We start from the raw sequence: 21,234 nt of genomic DNA, 5'->3' as shown, positions 1-21,234 counted from the left end.
TTACTAAGTGTTTGTATGATGTGTTTTGCTGAAGTGTTGGCAAATCAAGACGTGGAACTTTGTGCATGGGGCAGGATGGCTGTTCTTTCAGTGTTTCTCAGACAGCAATATCTGTGACTCTGAGGGCTGAACACTGAACAGGAGCTGTTTATCAGCTGAAGGATAGCAGGATTTCTGGTAAATTAAGCATCTTCTCTTGGCCTCGTATGGTAAGGTATAAAACTGACACTACAGTCAGCTGAAATTTGATTGTTATAAAGGTGCACCTCTGACTCTTTGGTTAAAACAATTATTCTGGAATGTATTTGTGGCTCTCCTCAGGGTTAAAGCTTTCATGTGCATCTTGTCCCTGCTAGGAAAATTACCAGATGCTGACAGGGGGTGTCACCAGTGGCTCAGATGAACATATGCTGCATTTGGCTTGGCTGCAGGTCGGACAGGGAGGCCCTGTTCCCTGCTGCTGCAGAGACTGATGAAAACAGGTTTTAAACCAACTAATTTCAGCACAATAATAAATGTTAGGCTCTATGCAGTGTTCATCCTACCACTGAGACTGAATTGAGGCAAGCATAGACTGGTCTGCCAAAATCTTTGCATCAAAAAAGAGTTAGATGGCATGTTTACTGAGATACTTTACAAACGGCTTTATTTTTTTGAGGTATAGAGCAATTCCAGCGTCCTTGCACTGGGACTATATTACATTATTTTTGTGGTTAAACTGGAATTGAAACTGGGGTCGAATGTACAGCAGATTTAAATCTCTATTTACCTTAATGATTGATTTTAATCTACTATTTTTACACAACAGCACTTCATAGGAAATGTATTTAACCGTTTTCTGGAGAAAGTATTTTCCTGCTGTTTCAGAGAACGTGCCTAAAAATATTTTCTGTTTGGCATGCTGCCACAGAATTTACGTTTGTGTCTCTTTTGTAAACCTGCTACAGACACCCATCTATACACCCACCTCACACCCACATCTCCTGGCACCCTACAGCCTTGCAACAACATACAAGGAATAAGCTGAAGGCACTTCCCTGTTCTCCCAGCCCTGTCCAGTGCACAGCGCTTCTGGGCAGTTCCTGAGACAAATTTTGAGTCTGGAGTCATTTCAGGAGCCCTGTTGCTTACAAAAGGAGGAGTTTCCACTCACCTTTCTGTGCTTTCCTCCTTGCTCTTGTGTGCTCGCTTCTACCTCCTGCCCTGCAACAGCTTGGGTGCAGCCAGGGGAGCTGGTTCAACTCATGCTTGGCAGGAAAAAACAGAAGGCACTCCAGCATCTCTCCCTTTATGTGGTGGCATGCTCTCAGACTGGCTCGAGCTGTGACTTCTGCCTTCATCCACAGAGATCACAGGTGGTCTATGGGGAGTGACACCATCTCTGTGTTAGCATGTGGTAACGGGAGAGCAAAGCAGCCATTCCACTCCTAACAGAAACAGAAAGTTTGCTGAATTACATCATGAAAAAAGATGGGATGAGTCCTGACTTAGGCATTTAATGTTGCTTAGACAAAAGACAACCCGAAGACAATTGATGCAAGTGGTCTCTCTTTCATACTGGGGCTGGGAACATGGCTCACATCTCCAGTTTAGTATTTTAATTATGTACATCAGCATGTTAAGGGAATGGCTGCTAAGTGTCCATTTTGCTGTTTGCAATGTTTAGGCCAATGCAGCTCACTAATGTAAATTAACTTGTGTAGTAAGGAAGGTTCAGAGCTGCACTGTACTCTTACAGGACATAAATTATTAGTCAGACCTGCAAACTCCAGTTTAGAAGATAAATGGACCATCATCAAAAGAGGCACTTTAATCTTGAAACAGGCACTTCAGTCTTGAAACAGGCACTTTAGTCTGAACTCCTTTCGAAAAGCTAGACTTTAGGGTTTGTCTTTTTCATGTCTAGATAATGGATCATGCTCTTGTGCACACTTTTTTAGCTCTCATCAAAATGCCAGAAAAGTATTGATGGATTTGTCCTTTCAGGCCCACAGGTTATAAGGTGCTACTCTTGTCATCACTTATTTTACACGTATGGCAATTAGGCTGAGAAAAGCATACTGAACTGCCAAGGTCAGAGAGAAACAAAATGCAGAATCCCTTTTCCCCAGCCTCAACAATAAAGACATCTTTCCTGCCTTAGATGAGGTTTCACTGTTTTCAGATGATTTACCATTACTTCCAGGGCTAGTAAAATCCAGAACTGTAAAACCTGTACTCACAGGAATATGATTTTACGAGCCATAAAGGTCTCATGGGGCACTGGTTCTGGTCCACCTTATTTCAGACAATTATGACATTTGGAATCTTAAATATACATAACTAACTCCATTTCAGGATAATTAAGTTAGGTTTTCTTCCATAGTGTTCTAAGAGGAAGACAACTGCATGATTCCAATGTTCTGATCTTAAAGAAATTTATAATTTCCCACCAAAATCTGCCTAACTTGTGCAGCTGCAATATATTATAGAGGCAGTCAGTATGTATTATTTGTATTACTTCCTAGAAACAATTATAATATTACAAATAACCCAAGGCTTCAAGAGGATATTTCCTTGAGTAACTTGCTGCTATTAGTGTGTATGTCTGTTTTCAACAGGATGAGTAAGATACCCCCAGATTTAGAAATTTTTATGTGTCTGATTTCATGGCCAGACAAATAAGTTTTCAAGTGAGCAGCATTGTGTTTTTTGTATCTTTAAAATCTGGTACCTTATTTTCCTGCCAAAATAAACAGATAATTTGCTTAATTTTATCATCCACATTAAAAAAAAAAATCTTGATTTTAGTGTTAATAAGAAGAAATTAGTTAGTTAGTACAGCACCAGAGAAGGAGAGGAATGACTTATCATTGCCTTTCCAGGCAGGCTACATTCAGAGCATGTATCTTATTGAAAAGACCCAGCACGTAAATGTTGTTGTAGCACTTCACTGGTATCCACTTTGTTTAAATTTGGTTTGTGTAGCTTTTCCTTTCCACAGGATTCTTGATAGGGTAAATTTCAAAAGTAGAAATTGTTGACACACAAAAGGCAGAAATAGCAAGATTTTTTTTTCCCCTGAAAAAGAAAGAGAAAAATGGTGGAGATGGTAATTCAGTCTTCTGGCACAAGAAATGTGTCCACGAATGTTAATTTAATTCAGACTGTAACAAAGACAGCAAGTTTGTCATTGTAAAAAGAGACTAAACAAAGAAAAGTACTGATACTAATTTAAAAAAAAAAAGTGCCCCAGCTCTGTGGTTCTTGAAGCACCCCCAGTGCTTCCTCCCAAATGCTACATGTCTGTCCTTTTCTTTATCTTACTGAGATGTCCACTGTTCAAAAGCTGTAATTTTTCAGGGTCTTTTGTCCTGGCCAGCATGGAGTTCACTAAGGTGTGCAGCTGCATTATCACCAGTCGGGTATTTCTGTTGCATCATGCCAGGCCAATTATTCTACTGAGACCTGTTATTTTATTATAATAAGCATCAAAAGTAAGGTGATCTTATATAACTTCACATAATTTCTACTGATGTGGCATAATTCCTAATGAAGTCCACTACCTGCTTTACTTTTAAAGCATTTCCATCTTTTCTACCATCTGAAGGACTCTCTACCTCTGTGGCATGGATGTATCCCTGCTCCCTTCAGGACATCTGGATGATTTAAGTGAGGGTTAGATGCTACTTGTGCTTCCTTTCCAAGCCCAGGGAGAAGCACCACCACTCAGAAATCAGACTCTTGCCACAGCTCATGCAAAAATGTACAACATGTGCCAGCTCCTCTCTGTCACTCCAGTCCCTGGCCTGAGCAGTGTAACCACCCACTGCAGGTAATCCTCAGTCCTCAAACTCCTCAAGATCCTTTCCCTATGTTTTTATCCTTCCACTGATTTATTTTGGCCTCCTGGTTGCATAAAAAGGCACCTTCATATCCTCAGGTAATTTTGGAAGGACAGTTTTGAATAAAGAGGACTGGATGGCTGGGTAATTAAGGTGGGTGGGGAAGAAGGTTGATAAAGAACTCTTAATAGTCACTTTTACATGCTGTTATTTTGAGCAAGGAAAATAAATACAGAATGGCTGTAGGGCCACCACAGTCCCCAGAGAGGGTGTGACATAGGAAAAGATGACAGGCAGAGCAGAGAAGGAAGTGAAAGAAAATGGTTGCAGAGTGGGACAATTCCAACTACCTTTCTGAGATTCGTGCTTTTCTCACAACTAGTCCATCCATTTAACAGAAAGTCTAATGTAACTTTTGTTGTTGTTGTTCAAGCAAGAAGAAAAAGAAAAAAGTATACAGTGTATAGAAAACGAGAGGAAAAAAAAGATACGTTTTTTGACTAGTCTCTTTTCCTTCCTATTTCTGTCTACTTTACATCTCCAAAGTCCTTTTCCTTCCTACATCTTACACTTTGTGAGATGCAAAATAAAGGTGGAATTCAGCCTTCCTAATTGGTAACTGGAAGTCTTCTTTATGTTTAAACACAATGATCTGTTTATTGGAAACTGCTCTTCTGTAGTACCAGCCATCCCTTCATGTCATGCCGTCTGAATAATGCCTCTTGAGGGTGGGGAGAAAGAATAGCATCGCAGTCAGACCCCGTGGGGTTATAAATAGCATTCTGGCAGCCTGAAAGGCTGAAGCCATCATTAAGTTGCATGCAGCTGTAGTGGTGTAGGTGGGTGAGTAAGAGCAGCTCGGAGATGGGATAATGGTAACCTGGTATACAAGGGTCATTTTTCATTGATGGCGTCACTCCATTGGGCGATTGTGTTCTCCCTAAATTAGGTCTCTGTGTTTAACAGAGCTGAGCAAGCTCAGCGAAACAACCTCTGCAAAGCACATTTAAAAAGATTACAGGGGGAAACAGTTTGTTACCGTGCTGTGATTTAGACCAAATCGTGATAAACTTTTCTCGCTTTGGGTAGTAATTGCCTTTATCAGCAGCAAAGTAAATGCAACAGGATCTGGCCTTTTGGAAGTAGCATACCAGCTTTCTGCACAAGGGCAACGATGACTTTCACTGAGCAAATTAAGAAGCTAATACAGCAACTTAATCCAAGCTGTCCTTTTTGTGTTTTCCTTAGCAACATGATTCACTCTCTGGAATGGATTTTTTCAGTGCCAAGATGACAAAGGTCCTGAATTTGAAAAACCCCTTTCGATTTATTACTAGTTTAGTTGCAGATATACCTGAGTGGAAAAAGCCTACATAAATTTCACACAGTTTATATATGAAACGAATTAAAATAATTAGCAGCCTATGTTAGTTTGAGCTTGCATACACAAGCATGTTACTCTTCCCTCATTTCTGAACAGCACAAATTGAGATCTTCATCCTGTGGTCAGTGAAATCAGTGGGGAAGTTGCCTTTAACTTTAATAGATGCATGACTCAGCTCAGTCCCCTCTGTGGGACCTGCCAATGTGCAAAGATTCCTTGGAGGTTAATTGCCTGCAGTAGAGTCTGCCTGGGATGTAAAAGGAAGGTGCAAATTGCAAAACTGGAGCATTAGCCAGGTACTGCCATCTGGAAAAGGCACTGTCATTTAAAGCAAAGAGCTCTCTTATTTCTCTGATCCTGTATCTTAATAATTAAATTTAGAGTATGTCTTAGACACTTACTTCTTTTGCTATCTTGCCCAATAGCTGTTGAAGTAGGACAAATGTTTTTATGTTTTCCTGAAATTATTCTTTCTTGCTCTTTCTTTTTGGTACTCTCATTCAAGAGTACTTATTAAAAAAAAAAAAAGATCACTACTCTAAAATACATTTTTAGAAAGTATTTATTAAAGAACCATGAAAGAAATAACAGAGTTGTGGGAGTAGAAAAGAGGATTTCTAAATTAAGTAGAAAGAATCATTCTCACTTAGAATTTTGAGATTTGAGTGACTTTATTACCTTAACGCATCCTTATATATTCTTAAAAAAACCTAAGAGATGTATCACTACCTAGCAAAAGTTGGGGTGTGGGTGTTATTACTTCTTCATTAAGACTCTATATTCTTTCTTCCATGCCACATTTTTTGGTAATCCTTTCCCACCTGTATTACACTCGGAATAATCCTTCTCATTCCTTGTCACATGCACATTAAACCTCTTTTTAAAGTTTCTAAAGACTTAGAGCTTCTAAAGCAAGCGTTTCATTTTTGTTTTGCTGAGTGTGATGACCATTGTCAAATCACTATCAAAAATCTCATGCATATACCAATCTGGAATTTATTCTAGGAGTTTTTCAGAATTTACTGTACTTGGTCAACCGTAACACATAATGCTGGCGTTGCCTCTCAGTTCACCGCAGCCTTTGTTACTCATTTCAAGCCAAATTACTAGTCTGCAAATAACACAGTATATAGCTCAGGTTTTCCAAAAGAGCTATGAAAGTGCTATGAATTTGTTCTTATTTACATCTTTTCAAGCATTCTTATTGGCAAATAATATTAATCCTTTCAAGAAACAAAGAAAGAAAAAACCCAATCCTGAAAAACCAGCCAGGAATACCACTTCAAAAGCACTATTTTTGATCTGAAATTTGGATGACATCTTGTTTTTTTTAGGATTGTAGAAAAAACTTTATACAGAAAGGATTAATCTACTGAAATTTTGCTTTGTAACTTGGAGTAAACACTATAGCTTGATTTCTTCAAATTGTAAGAAACTGGAAAGTATTAAGTTTATACTAAGATTTGCCTTCTCGTGGCAGCAGATAAATTTTGCTTTGCATCATTTTTCTGAACTTTGATGTGAAGGTACTCAAGTACTGTATACGTTTCCCAGCCTTAAACTACCAACAAAACCAAAACAACAATAAAAAAGGGTAAAAACCAAAAGAAAAAATGTACTTCAGATTAAGAAAATATTTGAGTCCAGAAAGTTAATCTTGCTCTCAGATACACTCTTTAGTGTTCTGTATCCATGCTCTGCTAAATAGTATGCATGTGTGGAAGGAAAGACTGGCTCAATGAAGCTGCAAGAGTTAGAAGAAGGTTGAAGCTACCTTCATACCATGTCATAGATATTCTATGACAAGCAAATCTGGAATATTAAAACTGTAGCAATTACTTTCAGAGACTTGACAAATACCTGATGGACTAAGTACTGTTATCTTTGTAATAGCAATCTTCTAGGTATTTCCTTTATTAAATGTAGTGACATTTAAGGAACATAGCATAGACTATATTGTTAGCTAATTATGTAAAGTGAGCTTTTTAGCATGGCTTTTTTCCACTAATTTCTTGTGAGCATGGTGTTTGCATCTTCTCATGTCACTTCTGTCTCCTCAACCTGCTGATGAGCTTCAAGTGTATTTAAAAGGAGGATTCAGATCTCAAAGTTATCAGAATTTCAGATGTTTTAGAAATGTTGCTGGCTGGATAAAGGAGAGATCCAAATTAGTGTCTCAGTTCAGCTCAGTAATTTTTTCTGCTTTGTTTTTTTTGTCCAGCTGGTAGATAGAGGAAACAGGAGGAAATGGGGGTTCCCTTCTCTGAGGGGGCTGGTGGATTAAAAAGCATGTTAAAAAGGAATGTAATGGATATCAGTGGGATACTTATGGAAAGGAATGTGCAGGAACATAGGAACATAAATGGATTAAAACTCAGGTTTGAATAGTTAGGAGATTTTAAGCAACCAGCACAAACACCTCAGAGATACCAGGGAAGCTGTGAGTTAAGTTTACAAGACCCGTTGAAAGTGTTTTCAGAATTAATTTCTGATACACCTCTTGTCTCATATAAATGGGAAAAGTATTTCCCTTAATAATGCTGCTGACATCATTCTCTTGGCCATTTCGGTGCCTTCACTGAGTCCCCCTTCAGAGACTTCCTTTTCCAACAGCCTGAAGCAGATAAATCTTGTCTGCACTGATTTGAGAACTTCCTCCATCTAGCCCTATGCTAACACAGATCGCTATCCATAGCCCATATGGACCCTCTCCACACTGTGGTCTGTGTTTTCAGCCAAAATCTCCCTTTGCTTCCCATGCCCAACACTGCAGAGCAACCACTTTCATACCTCATTTGAGTCATTCTTCAAAACTCACTCCTTTCATGGAGAGCACCATAAAGCTCAGGCTAGCAAGACCTGGACAGGTAGGTTGCTGCTGACTGCTAGACAATCCTGTGGTCACTCCCAGAGTTATTTGCTGCCTCATTTGACCTACATCCCTTAAGCCCATTTGTTTGCCTCACTCCATAACTACACCTTGCCTTTGAGAATATGTCTATACTGCTCTCCAGAGGAGTAATTACAGTGTGTACAGTCACACCAGACTTGGAAGAGAGGCAGTGGGGCTGATGGACTTTTTTAATTCTTTAGGGAGTTTGCTCTGCCATCCACCCTGTGTTGTCCTATTTTCATTTTACCTCTTCCATGAGTTCATTAAAACAGTTTTAATTATGTCTACTGCTCCAGTCCAAATGTAGAAATACTTTTAGACAACAAACTACCAGTTGTTACATGCTTTTGTCAGGAGTCATGACATGGGGCTGTAAGACATTGTCTCACAAAATTTTCCTTCTAGTACATGAAAGCTGTTCAGGTTGTACATAAAATGTTGTTCTTGCTGATAAACCCAGAGCAGCAGGGGCAAACCAAAAAGTTGTCCAGGTTTGGGACAGCAAGACAGCCTTAAGAGCCAAGCATGAGTATCTGAAAGATCCTGCAGATTGGCAAGTGCTTGTTTTCCAGCATTCATGTTTTTAAGTGTAATAAAGCAAACCACGTTTAGAGAAACATGCTGATTTGTTCACCAGTGAGAAATCTGTGTTTGGCACCACAAACACAATGGGGCCCCATACCAACTTAAATACTAAACAAAAATATATTTACATGTTACAGATTCTTTTGCTATAAAATAAGATGCTAAATATACTTTACTAGGGTGAAAAAGAGTGGTAGATGATCTGAGCCTTTTTCCGAATGCTTTTGGTTTACTGGGAGGATCAGTTATACTGTGAAAGGAAGTGGACTGTTTAATGCACAGATTATAACTGAGAAAATAAATTTGTGTTTGAGAAGGGGTGAGAACTGGTACGCATGTTGGGCAATGGCTGGACTCTGCCTACAACAAAAGCAAGGGTGAGCAGAGCACACGCACCTAGAAATCCACTGTGAGCGGTGAGATGGGGTGGGACAATACAGATTCACAGATTGCATTGGATTGGAAGGGACCATCAAAGGTCGTCTTGCCCAAAACCCCTGCAGACACCTCCAACTAGATCAGGTTGCCCTAGTCTGATCCTAAATGTTACCAAGGACAGGGCCTCAACCACATCGCTGGGCAACCAGGTCTAGTATTTTATCACTGTCGTTGTAAAGAACTTCCAACCTAAATCTACCCAATTTAAAACCTTTGGTACTATCACTACAAGCTTTTCTAAACAGTCCTTCCCCAGCCTTTCTTATAGATTCCCTCCAGATACTGAAATGTAGCTCTAAGATGTTCCTGGAGCCTTCTCTTCTCCAGGCTGAGCAGCACAAATTCTTTCAGCCTGTCTTTGTAGGAAAGGTGCTCCAGCCCACCGATCATCCTTCTGGACCTGCTCCAGCAGGTCTGCGACTCTTTTGTTTTGGGGGTTCCATAGCTGGACACAGCACTTCAAATAATGTCTCACCAGAGCTGAATAGCATGGCAGAATCGCCTCTCTTGATCTGCTGGCCACATTTCTTTTGATGCAGCCCAGGATGTGATTTGCCTTCTGGTCTGCAAGTGCACATTGCTGGCTCATGTCCAGCTCTTCATTGACCAGTACTCCCACGTCTTTTTCTGCAGGGCTGCTCTCAATTTCATCATCCCCCAGACTGTATTGATATTATCCTGACCTAGGTGCAGGACCTTGCACTTTGCCTCATTGAATGAGGCCCATGAGATTCTCTTCAGCCCAGCTCTCCAGCCTGTCCAGGTCCCTCTGGATGGCATCCTGCCTTTCAGTCATATCAACTGCACCACTCAGCTTGGTATCATCTGCAGATTTGCTGAGGGTGCACTCAATCTGTCTGTATCATTGATACTGAACACTATTGGTCCCAACATAGACCCTTGAGGGATACCACTTGTCACCCACCTCCATCAGGACATTGAGCTGTTGACCACTAGCCTTTGTATGTGACCATCCAAGCAATTCCTTATCCACTGAACAGTGCACCCATCAAATCCATATCTCTCCAGTTTAGAGATCCATATCTCTCCAGTTTAGAGACAAGGAGGGGGGGGGGGGGGGGGGGGAGGGGAGGGAGGGGGACGGGGGCTGTGTAAAAGGTTTTAAAAAAGTCCAAATAGATGACATCTGTCTTCCCTTGTCCACTGACGCACATGCATGATATCTTGAAGATAAACGTGATCATCCTTGTGTGGCCAGGTACTTTCTACTGAGGCATCACTGTGGCTCAGGGCAGGTGGTGGGTAGTCTCCTTCAAGCAGGCGGCAGCGTTGGAGGGCCGGCGGGAGTCACTTCAGGCCGGGCGGATGGGGGCGGAGAGAGGCAGACCCTTGCCCGGGAGGGAAAGCTCAGAGCCGGGGTGCCCGGAGTAGCCGGGGGTTCCTGGGTCGCTTCGCTCCGCTCCGCCCCGCCGGGCCACCGCCCCCGGCCGGCGCTGCCCGTGTGCGCGGCGCTGCCCGCCCCCGCTCGCCGCCCTCTCTCCGCCCCGCCGCGGCGGCCGCTGCCATAGCGATGCGGGAGCGGGTTGCGCCGGGGACGGGTTGTGCTGGCGGGGTTCTCCCGCTCCCCCCAGGTAAGGCGCTGCTCCGCGAGCTGCCTCCCGGCAGCGGCAGCATCGCGGGGCTCCACGCTATGACCCGGTTCTTTCGTTCCGTTGTACTTGCATTCCCGCTCCCTTTCTGCCTACTCAGGTGCAGTTTCGCCCAAAGCTGCTTTCTCAGGGAACTCCGCCGAGAGCAGTGTCTTGTTCTTGTTAGACATATTTTCGTTAGCGTGGAAATTCGCGAGCGGTACAAGAGCACAAGGACAGGCCGAAATTTGGGTGCCCAGCGGGCTTTTGTCCGGCGACGGTACGGGCAGGCTAGGCTCGGGTCGGCTTTGCCTTGCAGCCCGGCAGTCTCCCGCTGGGACCCTCTGAATGAGGAGGATTAAAAACAGCGGCGAGGGAGATTTCGAGCGTCTCGCTGAAGCACAAGAAAATCCTTTTAACCCCATGGGGACAGAGGCTCGCAAAACTTTTAGAGTTTTGGGGAGGAAGGAAGCAGCCTTGAAACCAGTGGACACGGGCTCCAATCCTCCCGCGTTTCGCGTGGTGGTCGGGGTTTTCCTGTGGGGGATCTGCTGCTCGCTGCAGCCTTGCCGGGATGAAAAACCCAGACAAGCTTTTGCAGATTCTGCGCCCGTTCTCCCGCCGGTCCCTCGCCTGGCCCGACCCCCTCCGCTTGCCAGGAGCCACCCCTTTATCCCCGCTGGCCCTGCGGCCACTTGGGTGGGAAGGAGACAAAAGAGGGGCTGGAGCTACCTCTCTCTCTCTGAGGCACTGCTATACGTTTTCTTTCCTCCTTTAGGGCGGAGGGGGAATTAGCTCCCAAGCAGCGACAGTTTTGTGACAATCCCACTGGCCCTTGCGGAAAAGAACCGTGTCATGACTTCAGTTTTTAAGTGCCAGGTTTGGAGTATCGTACATCATGGTGGTGCAAGCAGCTGCCTGCCCAGCAAAGACCCCTTCCTAGAGCAGGATATGGCCAATAGTCTCCACATAGCTCTCTCCCCAGCACCAGAGTGTGGTGTGGGATGCCGGATCTGCCATGCTCAACTCATGGAGATAGCACATCCCAGTCACAGAGACTGGTCACTTCCAAATTCACGTTTTCATCATGCTATCACAACAGCGTGGGAGGGCTTCTGGCTTTATCTACTTTTGGATCTTGTTTTCTTTGGCTAGGTAAAAATGCTTTGCTCTGCTCTTGATGTCACTCTTAGGTTTGCCTGCTGGGGGACACACATGACAGCTGAATGTCCTGCAAGCTTTCTGTCAGCAAATGTAGGAAGAAATGTTTGCTTTCCTTTTTTGCCTACTGTTTGAGGATTAGATGGCACTTGATGGATGTGCTCAATTTTTTTGGATGAAAAATTCTCATGTGTCTTGGCTTGGGGCAGAGTCCTGTGAGGAGGAAGACTGGATTGCTGATTTTGGGGGTTTCTATTTAAGAGTATATGTGGATTATATTTGGTGTTGGAAGGTAGGTGTGGTAGTCATACTGAATTTATTAGCTGATTAAGCATTAGAGCAGCCAGTACATATTGAAATTTATTCTGGTCTCTTAAATTGCTAATGAATGCAATTATACTTTGAGGGAGTTACAAATGTCTTCTCATCTCTGCAACACAGAGTTGTTCAGTGAAAAAAAGACTTCTTTTCATGCATGTCTTTATTTCGTACAATGAGGTTCAAAGTTCTCTTAGTTCGGGATTTGTTAAGAAGATTTCTCTAACTGTTATTTCTGTTTTCTTGATGCAGGCAGTGCAGCCTGAGGAGCTCAGCCTATCCAGTCGATGTGAAAGCAAGACAAACCAAGGTGCAGCAAATGAAGGGGAGGCAGCCAGCTCAGCTGTTGGAGATAGTGGTGTTGCTTTGAGCTACCCCAGCCTCCATCTCCATGCATACAGCATTGAGAGCATGACAACATTTCCAAATGGCTGTAGAAACGGCACCACTGTTACTTGCATAGTTATGGATAATAAAGAGCCCCAAACCCAGACTACTTATATCAGTCATAATGGGGGATACAGCACCAGTGACAGTCATGAGGAGGAAATTCAAGAGGATAAACTCAGCCCTTCCAAAATCATGCGCTTTTTCACCACCCCTCGGAAACGGGCTAATTCCAGCTCTGACAGGCCTCGTTCTCTGGTTTTGATGGGCAACTCATCCACGTGGAATGCTTTGTCTTCCATCCGAAAAATGGGATCTTTCAAGAAACTGAAATCTTCAGTTCTCCAAGGAATTCAAACAAGGGAATGCTCAGACATCTTAAATGAGAATGGTGTAGGCAAACCTAGTTCAAACGGGGCCGTGATGCCAGTTGAGACTAACAGGTATTCCTATTCAGGGCCCCTACATGACTTGCAGAATGCAGTGGATGGCTTAGCTTCTGACTGCTCTGATGCAGAGGAGAGTGATGAGTCTTTCCTGAGGAATACTCACCGCTCACGCAGCATCAGGCGGGCTTATGGTGCTGGCCGCATAAACTTGGTAGACACGGATAAAGTTCAGAGTCATCACAACTGTAGTAGACCAACATCACCTGTCATTGCAGAGGCAAAGATCTGTGAAATTTTGGTGAAAGACTCTGAAAACAACAGGATCATTTATCGGAGAAGCAAAAGTTCAGATAATTTGAACTTTCTGAAAAAAAGCTCATTCAAACGGAAGTCCATCTCAAACCTCACTGACCTCAAGGTTGCAAATGAAAAACAAATACCAACAAGGACTGTGAGTGTTACTTCAGCTGACTCAGACAAAACTAGTGGGAATCCTGAGAGGAGATCCAAGCGATGGAAGAGCCCTATCAGGGCAAAGGATTTCGACCGAGTTTTGAAACTTGTCAGTAATGTTACAGATGCTGCATGGAGGAAGGATAGCCCTAAGACCACTGCTCCTGCTCCCAGTGAGCAGTCCCAGAGAACAAGGTCAAACAGCAGACTGCATGATGACTACTCCCGCAGGGTTTCCAGCAGCACAGATCATGACAGAAAGAGATGCACCTCTCCGGTATCTAGTCCAGACTCTTCCTTACCAGGAACACCTTGTCTGCAGAGCCCTGCAGTTGCTCAGGATGAAGAGGCTGAAATGAATGTAGCTGTTCCTGAAGACAAAAGCCTCAGGATGTCATCAGGTATCCCAGACTCTGATAGCTTATCACCCACGCTGAATGACATTAGTCCATTTCCCAATGAAGTGTTTTATTCGGACTCAGATGAACCAAAAGCTACTCAGCAGTTTACATATGAAGCTGAACACCCTCATGTTCCAGTCAGGCCAACTACTCCAAAGCCTCAAAGTCCCACTGCAGAGAATGTAAAGTGCAATATGAATTTCCAGTGTCCAAACCATCACAGCACATTGTCACTGAGCTCATCAGAGAGCGAGGAGAGAGTTGAGGTACCAGGAATGAAGCTGGGCAGGAATCCTGTTTGTTTCCAGGACTCAGTGCAAACTGTGTACTATGATGATGGAAATGAAGACAGTGGCATAAGCAGCCACTCTCAACTGAGCCTCAATTTAGCCTCTGGTGCTGAAGAGAAAAAGGAAGAGGTAAGAGGAAAGGAAAATCCTTTAGAAGCTGGAATATGTATATATTAGGTTTTGTCTTTATTAATGTAAAACAATGCAAACAATGCAAAATAACCTGAATGCTAATGGCTGTTGCAGCTCGTTATTGCTAAAATATGCTGACAGCAATTATTTCCTTTAATATATTCTCTTTGGATAATAACATCAAATTGCTTCTTCTTGTACATTAATATCAAAGCAAGTTTTGGCAGCAAAGCTATTCCTGTCTGTTTTCAAGGGCAGCTTATTGCACCCTGCAGATACACCACCTTGTCATGTGGTCTTGTGAGATTTTACCAGCCTGAGCAGGGTCTGGCTGTATTTCCTTCCAAGTTGCAAGGTCTCTAAAGAGTCTGTGTATTTTGAAGTAGTGATGATTTAATGTAAAACACTTGGCCTGTGGAAGCCTTGCAGAACATGGTGATACTTCTAGAGCAGTGTGGTGTGAAAGATGTCGAGATTTAAGCATTCAGTTGTATCAAAATATTTTCAGTGTGAAGTGATGGCCATGCTGAGGGTAAACTGTTTGGTTGTTTATTTGCTTTCAAATCTCAAACAGCAGTACCTTAGATGTGTTGTTACTAACGTTTTGGTGAAGACAAGCATTTTACCGCACCTAATGCACAGTTTCGTACTCTCAGCACGCTGTATTGCAGCATCCCTGAAGTAAGTTCACGTAATAACCCTGTGCTGTGCCCTTACCTAAAGCACTGGGACAGTTGGCACCGGGGCAGTTGCAATGATTTGGCAGTGTTGGTGAAGAGCTGTCAGACATATCCTGCACTTTTCTCAAAACAACATGGTTCACCTCAGCCCCAGCTGCAAACCCCACACACAGTAGGATTTTGAGCTAGATGAGGTGAGGTGGCAGAGAAAGGTTTGCTACTCATTGGGAAAAATACATATGGGCAAAAACCCCTCTTAGTCTGTATGGATATGGAAGCCATTTACAAAACAAAGCTGACATGGCTTTTAAGCCACCTTGGTTTGACTAAAAGTATCTTACACCTTAAGTATGAGATAGGCAAAGGCAGTTGTGGCTGCACAAACTTCAACCTTTCATGCTGTAAACTCTTCTAATATCTGTGAAGCCCTCTTACTTTTAAAAGCCTGGCATGGTTTTGTTTAACCATGTAAACTGTAATTTGTTACAGAGCTTGTCAATATTGTTCTTTTGCTAGAGAAAGGCAAGTTTGTCTACTGCAGTGCTTCCTGCTGTGTAAGACTGAAAAAACTCTGAGGTTATTGCTCTCTCAGAGTCCCAAAATTGCCTCAGCCCTCCATTTTTTCCAAAACTCTCACTTAAGAGCGTATGCAGAGATGCTTTCACACTGCCAGAAGAGGCAGCTTGGATGTGTGTCTTGTATTCCTCAGGAATAAAAAGGGAGGTAGAATGAATGCTACTCATCTACCATCTAGTGGCGATCTGCGATCATGACCCCAGAGAAATTCAGCTGGTCCCTCCCCTTGGCTCCCAACAAGCCAGTACGGATTTTTAAATGAGTGTGCACATTGGGTGGATAAAAGTTACTGCAGTTTTAGTTGTCACACCACATTCTGTTATTATCTAGCATGGAATGACAATTTTCTCTTTATATTATAATGCTTTTTATGTTAGTTGTGAGTGCCTGTTAGTGCTCACTTCAGGTGTCTGAAATATGGAATGTGCACTGGTGGCAGCTCTGGGCTTGGACAGGTGGCCAGTGTGGGCTGGAGCCCTGCAAGAGATGAAGAAAATGGTTGCCAGAGGACAGGCTTCTTGGCTGCTAGAGAATCATAGAATCAGTCAGGGTTGGAAGGGACCACAAGGATCATCTAGTTCCAACACCCCTGCCATGGGCAGGGACACCTCACACTAGATCAGGCTGGCCAGAGCCTCATCCAGCCTGGCCTTAAACACCTGGGCCTTAAACAGCAAAGGGGCTAGACCGCTCCATTTGCTGTGAGCACTGCCCAGAGCCTCTCTGCATGACAAAATAACCGTGACCACTCAAATAGTGCAGCTGCATCTAGACCTCTTTTCTGATCCAAAAAGCAAAGGTTTTGGAAGTGTTAGCTGTGGACTGGAAGCAGGAGTTCCGCAGGACAGAGTTTACTTCTGTTGTTCTGTGTAAGGGGTGTAAACTCTCTCCTCTCTTTTTTATCATGCCTTCGTCTCACCCCATACACAATCTGAAAACTGTGGCACTTAGAGTGACTACAAAGCAGACTAGTATGGTTTCGTTGCTCATTTCCTCCTCCTTTACAGCATGCTGCCCTCAGCATGAAGGTACCGAAGACACCTATGCCAAGTTATTTTTTAATTGGAGTTTATTCAGCCCACAGGCACTTTTATGAATGCCACATACTCACACAATGAGGTCACTGGGGTTTGAACTTTTGACTACAATTCATTTTCAAACTCTACCTTACACCTCTGTATTACAGAACTGTACCTACCCAGCAAGTTGTTCCCGTGACAGTCAAGCACTTGGTTCATTCTCAACAGTCACATGAGACACAATGCTGAGCCACACAAATTCCAAATTGCTAAGACTTTGTCTGAACCTTAAACACACTGTGTGCATGGACAGATCTGCACTGTTGCCATGTCTTGTACATTCTCTTTTCTGTATGGATTTAATGTAAAAGCCAGTATGTATTCCAGTACAGCCACTAAAAACCCTGTGGCTTGGCAATGTATTTCAGTACAAGGATGCTAAGCAGTCAGGCTGAAACATGTTCTTCTTTCAGGACTGGCTGCCACAGCTGGAAGCAAGTCTAGTTTATTCCCTGATCTACTCATCTATTAGATTAGTTAACCAGTGAAGTTTCTGGAAGCTGGTCCATCTCTGTATTTTCCAAAATGTGGAAATTAAACATTTCTACCTTGTGTTTCCCTCTGCTGTAAAGCAGATTTTGCAGTACTCACACAAGCGTGTCTATCCATTTATCGAAACAGATGTTTTGGGGATTTTTTTCCTGTATGGTTCAGTCATAAGATCCTGTCACTTCCGTCACCTCAATGGTTTCACCAAAATGTAAAGCTTGGACTGAAGCAGGGAAGGTGTTTGGCCTTCTTTGTTGTTGGTCCTGCCAGAGGTTGCTTCCAAGGGAAGAACTAATTAAGTGCAGCCTGAATCCATGCCTCAGCACTTCTTAAGCTACAGAGGTGTGAGTCACCAAAGCTTGTCTGTGACAGCCTGTGCTTTCCTAGTCTCTGCTTTATGTCACTGTCACTTATATCCAATATATTGCTTTTCAACACCATCAAGAGGTGATTAAGTACAAGTTTGTAATTGGACTATTTTCCATTGTCTTTCCTGAAGAAGAAGCCTACGTCACTGTAGATAATGGAAACTTAAATGCTGTGCTTTGAACTGGCATGTGTCAGCCATGAAGGCTGTCTAAGCAAAACGTTGTTCTGAATTTGTTGCAAAAAAGACAAATGGAGTTATTTGACATTTTACCCAGCCTTTCACAACCCCCTAGAACACCTATTATTTAAGTTGCCTTGCTGGCATCTGGTTTCACAGTACACCAGACTTCTTATTACTTAAATATCTTGTTTGCATGACTATAAGTAATGAAGAGGTGTGTTTGTTCTGTGTGAAAATTGGTGGTATCTGCTAATCCACGTTGTGCAGTTCTCCAGAATACATCTGTTGGCAGAGCTGAACTGGTCTGTCCTGTACAGGTCTCTGGGCTCTGAATATTGAGCACTGATGGCTTAACTTGGGGGACAGCTTATGGAGAAGAGGAAGAAGGTCTGTATGCGTGGCAATATGGAGAGGATTTAGATCTGTCCTCGCAGTTCATCCTCCCTATTTCTTCTTTCAGAAGGGGCCCTCACAGTAAAGCACCAAAAGGTAGTGGCTGGATGTGGTCATGGTCAGTACTCATAAGGAGCATGAAGCAGCCAGAAGCTGAGGATGGGCATCCTTGGTACCTACCACAAGCTCCTGAGTGTTGTGGGACTGGGCATGAGCAGCACTGCTGGGATCTAGCTTGTTTCAGCTCTCTGATGTTTATTTATTTATTTTTATTTTTTTTTATTTATTCACCTCTGGTTCATCCATGTATCAGCTTAACCTGTATAACTGGAAAAGTGCTAAACTGTGAAGGATAATTAGGTAAATAAGGAGGGATTGTAATTTGGAGGAAGGGCTCACCCCTTCACTGGTGCTCTGGTCTTCTTGCTGGCTATAAGGCCTGAGGACAGAGCAACAAAGCACTGTAACAGGCTCTCAACAGCATTTCTGACAGCAAACTGAGTTTAGACCAACTGATGTTGTCTGATGTTACAATAAACTCTCTGAGCTGGTCTGAACAAGTCAGGATGCATTCACACAACGTCTCCAGAATTGCTCAGAGAGTGACTTCCAGGAGCACTTGCACAGAGCTAAACCAGAAACTGCTGCACATTGCTACAAACCCAAAGCAGCTCCCTTTTCTTACTACATCTGTGCTCCTCTGCCTTTTCAGAGTATCTGATAGTTGACTCTGCTGTAGGTCTCCTTTGACACCTCAGTATGCCAGGCACCGCTCACCCTGGGATCGAGAGTAATAGTGCCACAAGGAGTGGAACAGCACCTCTGGCCTTGTAATTTGGTCTTCAAGTGCAGTGTTGAACTGTCAGAACTGAAAATCCACCTCAATGCAGAAGGAGCTGCAGAATTTCCTCCTAGTCACTTACATTTCCTCTCACTGACATCTGGAGGCTGCTGTGCTGCTTGTGGTACCTCCCCATGTGCTACGCTGCTCAGTTCAGGATGCTGAGCAGGATGCTGTGGCAGGCTGGGAAATTAACCAGGTGCTGGAGGAAACTGAGCACAGCAACCTTGACTCTTTGTACTTCAAGCTCAACTACAGCAACCTCTTCTTTACTCCATACTCCAGGAAGAAACAGCATGCAGACCTAAGGTTGCACAAGGCAGCTCCACCCCACAGAAGCTGGAGTTTGTGTCTGCTGCTGGGAACTGCTGGTGGCTGGGTTCCGGCTTGGGCAGGGATAATGAGGCTTTGTTCTGGGAGGGTGGAAAGCACAGGGAACCAGAAGGCCTCCACCTGGAGAGACCACTGAAGAGATGCAAAAGCCTATGGCTTTTTATGTTTTGCTTTGTTCCACTTTCAAGCTGTGGTTATAATTTGGCTCTCTTCACCAACAGATATTACAAAGACAGCCTGGGAAAAGTTGGTTGTTTTGCTAAATAAAAGGAAAATAGATTTTTTTTAAAAAATGTTTCATTTTTGGTTTTAGACCTGTTACTTGATCTGATGTGTTCTGAGTTGACAAAGAAATTATTTAGGGATTATTAATGCCTTATGCCTATGCTAAAAGAAGGTGGAGGATATGAATACTCCCTTACTATATATTACATGCTTGCTGTCCCAGTTCAGATATTGAAGTAACAAAAGGACAGCATTAGAGCATCACCCAGCCGCCCCCAAGTATCACTCACTGCAAAAATGGCGGAAACAATTTTCTGGTTTTAGCACACTTGCATTTTTATATGACTGAGGAGATTATTTCTGCAAAGCAAATACATTTCCCTGCAAACTCCCCTATGCCAGTTGGGAATATGTTAGCTGATTTTGTTTAGGAAATGAGTTAGAGGAGAGCATGAAGGAAATCCTTGAGGCTGAAGAAGAGATTTGAGAGTCATGAGATCCGCTTGTCATTTCCAGTTTGGCCTTATACTTCCTCTGTGACTTATATGACTTAACTACTTTGTTTCTGCTCCTTATCTGTGAAATAAGGATATTATGAAGGTAAACTCTCTAATCTTGGTAAGACATGTTCCTGAGAGGGAAAGTGGTTTGATTACAATAAGCAGGCTTTCAAAGATTAGGTAAAATGAAGCAAACCTTTAAAAAATGCCTTAGAAATGTATTTCTGTGGCTAAAGGTCATCTTTTAATGTGATTTTATAGGTGTGTTTGTTAGTTAAAACACCACAATTACTTTGGGGTTGACAAATCCCAAGAGTAGAATTATGCATATTTTTTCCAATTTTTAAAACTTCCAAACTGAGTGTTTTACTACAGTGGTTTGTGTTGCTAGTGGGGATTGATTTTACCACCTTACAAGGTACAGTTAATGTAATTTTACTTTATTACAAAGCACAGTATTTCCTGCATCCATTCCAGGAGCTCATACTAGTATAGTTAAGTGGTATTCTTTTAGGGAGTCCCTCTGTGGAGCAGTGCTCTGCAAATTTTTACACTGTGGGTCCAGTCAAGTTTAGGGGGTGGAATAAAAGGCAGATTCTCTTACTGTAATGTTTGCAACATCCAAGCAGCTAAAACTTTGGTTAATTTTCCAGTTATTGCATAGTTTGTATTCTCCTGTCTTGCAGACCCCTGCTTGAATAGCACTGTGTTTTCTAGGGTGAGATAATCAATACGTTTATTTTGTGTCTTCTCAAAGGCTAATTGAAAAGAAAATATGCTAGTGGCAAAGGAGACAGAAGGATGTAAAGAAATAGAATACAGTGCAATTTGCAATTAATTAGGAATAGATGGAAGTTTTCTTCCTGTAGGTGAGTTGGATTAGTTTAATTATTCTGTTTAGTTTGTGACAGAAGCTGCAAACACTGCCTGAATGTGGTTTTTTCTTCTACAGTAAAAGCAATCAGAGGTATCAACATTGGAAATAGTTAGCCTACTGGATCTACAAGGAATCACTGGTCTCTCATATCTCTTTGGGATCTTTTTATAAAATCTGGAAAGAAAGCAAAAAAAATGTATTTTCTATATGAGGCTTCATTGCATCTGGAAGCTCATAATCTCTGTGCCCTGTCACAGCAGTTTGCAAATAAAAATATTGATCATATCCACGAAACATAAACCAAGCTTTTGACCTCAGTTTGTTGTAATGATAAATGAACTTCTTCTAATGGTCCCCAACTGCTGTTAACAAGAAGAGAAAGTGCAAAGGTTGCCTTTTATCATGTACCTACATGGAGACATGTTGTCCGGACTTTCACTCTGTTAA

At 42.8% G+C, this 21,234-nt stretch overlaps 1 protein-coding gene across 1 annotated transcript in view; it reads left to right on the top strand.

Moving 5' to 3' along the window:
• Positions 1-12,750: 12,750 nt before the first annotated feature.
• The window catches only part of SPATA13 (spermatogenesis associated 13), a 47,973-nt gene continuing 39,489 nt past the window's right edge, over positions 12,751-21,234 (top strand). The window contains exon 1 of the mRNA XM_054399909.1: positions 12,751-14,241. Coding sequence (XP_054255884.1) covers positions 12,775-14,241 — 1,467 coding nt within the window. The 5' untranslated portion in view covers positions 12,751-12,774. The remainder of the gene's footprint in view (positions 14,242-21,234) is intronic.

Source organism: Indicator indicator, chromosome 1, assembly GCF_027791375.1.
Source record: "Indicator indicator isolate 239-I01 chromosome 1, UM_Iind_1.1, whole genome shotgun sequence".
Taxonomy (NCBI): domain Eukaryota; kingdom Metazoa; phylum Chordata; class Aves; order Piciformes; family Indicatoridae; genus Indicator; species Indicator indicator.
The sequence above is the reverse complement of the archived record's forward strand: the minus strand, read 5'-3'. Positions and strand labels throughout refer to the sequence as shown.